Genomic DNA, 4,356 nt, shown 5'->3' on the forward strand with positions numbered 1-4,356 from the left:
TGGGAGGAGGGCGGCCGGAGGAGGAGGGGGAGGAGGGAGGAGGGAGTACCTCGGCGAGGAGCAGCGCGGCGGCGGCGGACGACGTACGGTTTCGGCACGGGCGAGAGTGAGTGAGAGGGTGAACCGCTTCAGGATAAGGTAAGTAAGTAGTAGCGCGTTTCAGAGAAATGCGCTACTGCTACGGGCCATAGCAGTAGCGCTCGTCAGTGGTACGCGCTACTGTTAAGTGGGGCTAGCCATCTGCGTCCGGTACAAATATAGCAGCAACTCGTTTTCGTAGAACGCGCTACTGCTAAAGTAGTAGCAGTAGCGCGGTCTATTTAAAAACGCTACTATTAAGTAGCAGTAGCACCCTGTTTTGTCCAGCGCTACTGCTAAGATGTTGTGTATAAGGTTTTCCCTAGTAGTGCTTTGAAGCAAATTCCTGTAGGTTTCCAACCATATTGGATTAGAATTCAATACTACATAACACTCTCAACCTATATATTTTCTTTCTATTCCTAGTGGCCTGTTTTGCAAACGCATCAGTGGATGATTCGCACTGTGGTTCAGCAAGCAAATTGGCCAGCAGCACCACCGCTGCTGTGCCCACGTTGTGCCAGTCGGTGGATCCAGCTACGAGATGCGGCATTGGCGGGCCAGAGGCATATGCAATCCTCATAGTTTAACTGCAAATTCAGGTAGAGATAAGCAGAGTACTAGTTGTTTGATTATTTTTATAAGCCAACTTGAGCATCGTCTTACGTCTGTCTTCTTGTGCCCATGTTTCAACGTCCATCACCATTAGACGGTCAGGATGCACAAGCTCGTATGCGCTGCTTTGCTCCTGCTCCTGTCCCTCTCGTGGTCCAAGACGGTGATCTCTTCCCCCTCCGGGAGCCATCGCTACAAGTCCATCTTCAGCTTCGGCGACTCCTTTGCCGACACGGGCAACAACCCCATCGTCTTCGGATGGTACTCCGTCTTCGACCCCGTCACGCGGCCTCCCTACGGCACCACCTTCTTCGGCCGCCACACCGGCCGCAACGGGGACGGGCGGCTCATCATCGACTTCATCGGTATGTTCATGCACCTCCATTGATTTCCGGCCGGCCGGTCATCGGAATATGTACCAGTCGATGATTGTAGGCTCTTTGTGGGACCGATTAGCTGAAAACCTGGGCCTGCCGTATGTGCCGCCCACCCTGGCGCACAACGGCAGCTTCCACCGAGGTGCCAACTTCGCCGTCGGTGCCGCCACGGCCCTCGACGCCGGTTTCTTCCATGAGAGGGACATCCCCGGTGGCTACAGCAAGTTCCCCCTCAACACCAGCCTTGGCGTGCAGCTCGAGTGGTTCGAGTCCATGAAGCCTACGTTGTGCCGCACACCTCGAGGTTACAATTACATGCTATTCATAATTTCATATACATTCGTAGCTATCATTAGCCAAGTCAACGCTTGATGAGAACTCAAATGATATGCATCTGGCGTCCAGAGTGCAAGAATTTTTTCGGCAGATCCCTATTCTTGGTGGGAGAGTTCGGAGTCAACGACTATCACTTCTCCTTCCAACGGAAAACGGTGCAGGAAGTCCGGTCATTCGTTCCAGATGTCGTCGCAACCATCTCCATGGCAATCGAGGTACTCTCTACTAGCTCTTAAGCAGTGGTGATTGGTGAATCATAATTCATGATGCTTTACATACGGAATGAATGAGCAATCAAGCATCCATGTTGGTTAAATCAATATTGCTGCTGCTAACAGAGGCTGATCAAGCACGGGGCGAGGAGCCTGGTGGTTCCCGGCGTGATCCCGTCAGGATGCTCGCCGCCGATCCTGACCAAGTTTGCCGACGCCCCGCCGGCAGCATACGACTCCAAAACCGGCTGCTTGACAGCGCACAACGAGCTGGGGCTGCACCATAACGCGCTGCTGCAGGCGGCTCTCGGCAAGCTCCGGGCCAAGCACCGCAACGTCAAGATCATCTACGCCGATTTCTTCGGCCCAATCATGGACATGGTGGAGTCGCCGCACAAGTTCGGTCAGCATCGCCAACTCTGCTAGAAGAATCTACATTAGTTGCTTAGCACACAGACAAAATGTGGTCATGCATGGAAGGTGGTTGACGCTCATGGATGGATGATTGCAGGTTTTGAAGAGGACGTACTTATGGTGTGCTGTGGAGGGCCTGGAAGGTACGGAATGAACTCGACGGTTCCATGCGGCGATGCAGCCGCGACGACGTGCCGGGATCCATCTGCTCGGCTGTACTGGGACGGCGTCCACCTGACGGAGGCGGCTAACCGGCATGTCGCCGATGTTTGGCTGGGCGTGATCAACTCCTTCACGGGAGTCAGCACCAAGCAGGGTGCAAAGGAGCCATGTCGACTGGGTCGTCACAGAATATAGGGGCGGAAACAGTGATGAAGTAAGGGAAAATATGTTGTGGAGCTTAGGCTTAGGTGCACCTTCTTATCTAGCCATTCATTTCTGCATCGTGATTCGTGCAAGCACTTTCCTCTTTTTTGTTTTTCCCATATAAAACAACATATGAACTTCAAACTTTGCAGCACAACAAAACATTCTAACTAAAAACTTTCAGATTTTTTCGTGCATCATAAAATACTAAAAATAACATTTTTTTGTTCAAAAAGGTCTCACTTTGTATATTTATGTCGGACAAAAAAACCTGTAAGTTTTTCTCACATTGTACTAAAAATGTTTTGCTATCTTGCAAAGTTTGAAGTTCAAATGTTGTTTTATTTGAAAGAAAAAAAAGATAAAATTTCAGGTACTAAGTTAGTTGTCTCGTACGAATCTCAAAGCTATATTGGAGGGTAAGGATAGGTGGTGTCCTGGAGCCCGAGCTCTAAAAATCCACATCCGTGAAGTAAGTGAACCGAAAGATAATTTGTCAAGTAGATAGTTTGATACAAAGCGTTGCCAAGTAATTTGTTACCGGAAGGGATGAAGCTGCCAGGTCACGGGAGTAGTGATTTAAGTTTTAATTGTTTAATTGTTGGACGCGTCTAGGGAGCACACATGTGCTCTCTATTGTTCCAAAGCACACAGCTAAAACAGGTAAGATTTTGTCCTAATGATATGATATCAAATTCACTTTAAGAAAGAAAAGATCTTGTCCCATGTGCAATTATTTTGTGTGTTCAAATTTTAAAAAAGTCATAACTTCTAAACCGAGCATCGAAGTTAAGATCCGTTTTCACCGTTAGGATTTTCGCGACAAGCTCTTCAAAACAAGATCCCATATGGATATGTTTCGACACACTTTTTTTCTTAGGCAACTTTGGTGCTACGGAGAGGCAACTTTTATACTATAGTAGGCAACTTTCGGTTAGGCTGTGCATTACGCTCACCTATTATCCCGATGTCCTGTTGAGTTGGCTATGATGACCACGAAGTTGCCTAGCATCACATGTAAGTTGCCTACCATGATTATCTGTCAACTTTGATGCTACATGAAAAACCTTGTTGTTAGGTTGCCTATCATGACTACCTATCAAACCAGTGATTTTATAAAGTTGGCTATCATGTTTGTCAAGTTGCTTAGCATCGCCTATGAAGTTGCTTTCGGCGAACCTTTTTTTCTAGAGCAACTTTCGTGCCACATAGAGGCAAATTTTCGTACTAGAGTAGACAACTTTCGATTAGGCTGTGTATCATGGTCATCTATCATTCCAATTTTCTTCTAAGTTGGCTACGATGACCACCAAGTTGCCTAGCATCACCTCTAAGTTGCCTACCATTTCTATCTATCAACTTTGATACTTCATGAAAAACTTGTGTTATGTTGTCTAATGTTTGTCAAGTTGCCTAGAGTCACCTATGAAGTTGTTTTCGGCCAACTTTTTTTTCTTGGGCAACTTTGGTGCCACATAGAGGCGACTTTTTGCACTAGAGTAGACAGCTTTCCATTAGGCTGTGTATCATGGTCATCTATCATTCCGATATTCTTCTAAGTTGTCTAGGATGACCATCAAGTTGCCTAGCATCACCTCTAAGTTACCTACGATGACTATCTATCAACTTTGATACTACATGAAAAACCTTGTGTTAGGTTGTCTATCATGACTACCTATCAAACCAGTGATGTTATAAAGTTGGCTATCATGTTTGTCAAGTTGCTTAGCGTCACCTATGAAGTTTCTTTCGGTGAACTTTTTTTCTTGAGCAACTTTGGTGACACATAGAGGCAACTTTTCGTACTAGAGTAGACAACTTTTGATTAGGCTGTGTATCATGGTCATCTATCATTCCAAGTTTCTTCTAAGTTGGCTATGATGACCACCAAGTTGCCTAGCATCACCTCTAAATTGCCTACCATTTCTATCTATCAACTTTGATACTACATGAAAAAC

At 46.6% G+C, this 4,356-nt stretch overlaps 1 protein-coding gene across 1 annotated transcript; it reads left to right on the plus strand.

Moving 5' to 3' along the window:
* The first annotated feature begins 739 nt into the window (after positions 1 to 739).
* Positions 740 to 2,576, plus strand: LOC123175781 (GDSL esterase/lipase At5g45910). Its single transcript, XM_044590309.1, has 5 exons — positions 740 to 1,058; positions 1,150 to 1,374; positions 1,476 to 1,621; positions 1,745 to 2,021; positions 2,130 to 2,576. The coding sequence occupies exons 1-5, from the start codon at positions 797 to 799 to the stop codon at positions 2,387 to 2,389; spliced, it is 1,170 nt and encodes a 389-aa protein (XP_044446244.1). The 5' UTR covers positions 740 to 796; the 3' UTR covers positions 2,390 to 2,576.
* The last annotated feature ends 1,780 nt before the right edge of the window (positions 2,577 to 4,356 follow it).

This window comes from Triticum aestivum, unplaced genomic scaffold (assembly GCF_018294505.1).
Source record: "Triticum aestivum cultivar Chinese Spring unplaced genomic scaffold, IWGSC CS RefSeq v2.1 scaffold85153, whole genome shotgun sequence".
Classification (NCBI taxonomy): Eukaryota; Viridiplantae; Streptophyta; class Magnoliopsida; order Poales; family Poaceae; genus Triticum; species Triticum aestivum.

Coding starts and splice junctions, on each gene's coding strand:
- LOC123175781 (XM_044590309.1), top strand. CDS start 797: ATGCACAAGCTCGTATGCGCTGCTTTGCTCCTGCTCCTGTCCCTCTCG. Junction 1,059..1,149: donor GCTCATCATCGACTTCATCG/GTATGTTCATGC, acceptor GGGACCGATTAG/CTGAAAACCTGGGCCTGCCG. Junction 1,375..1,475: donor GTTGTGCCGCACACCTCGAG/GTTACAATTACA, acceptor TCTGGCGTCCAG/AGTGCAAGAATTTTTTCGGC.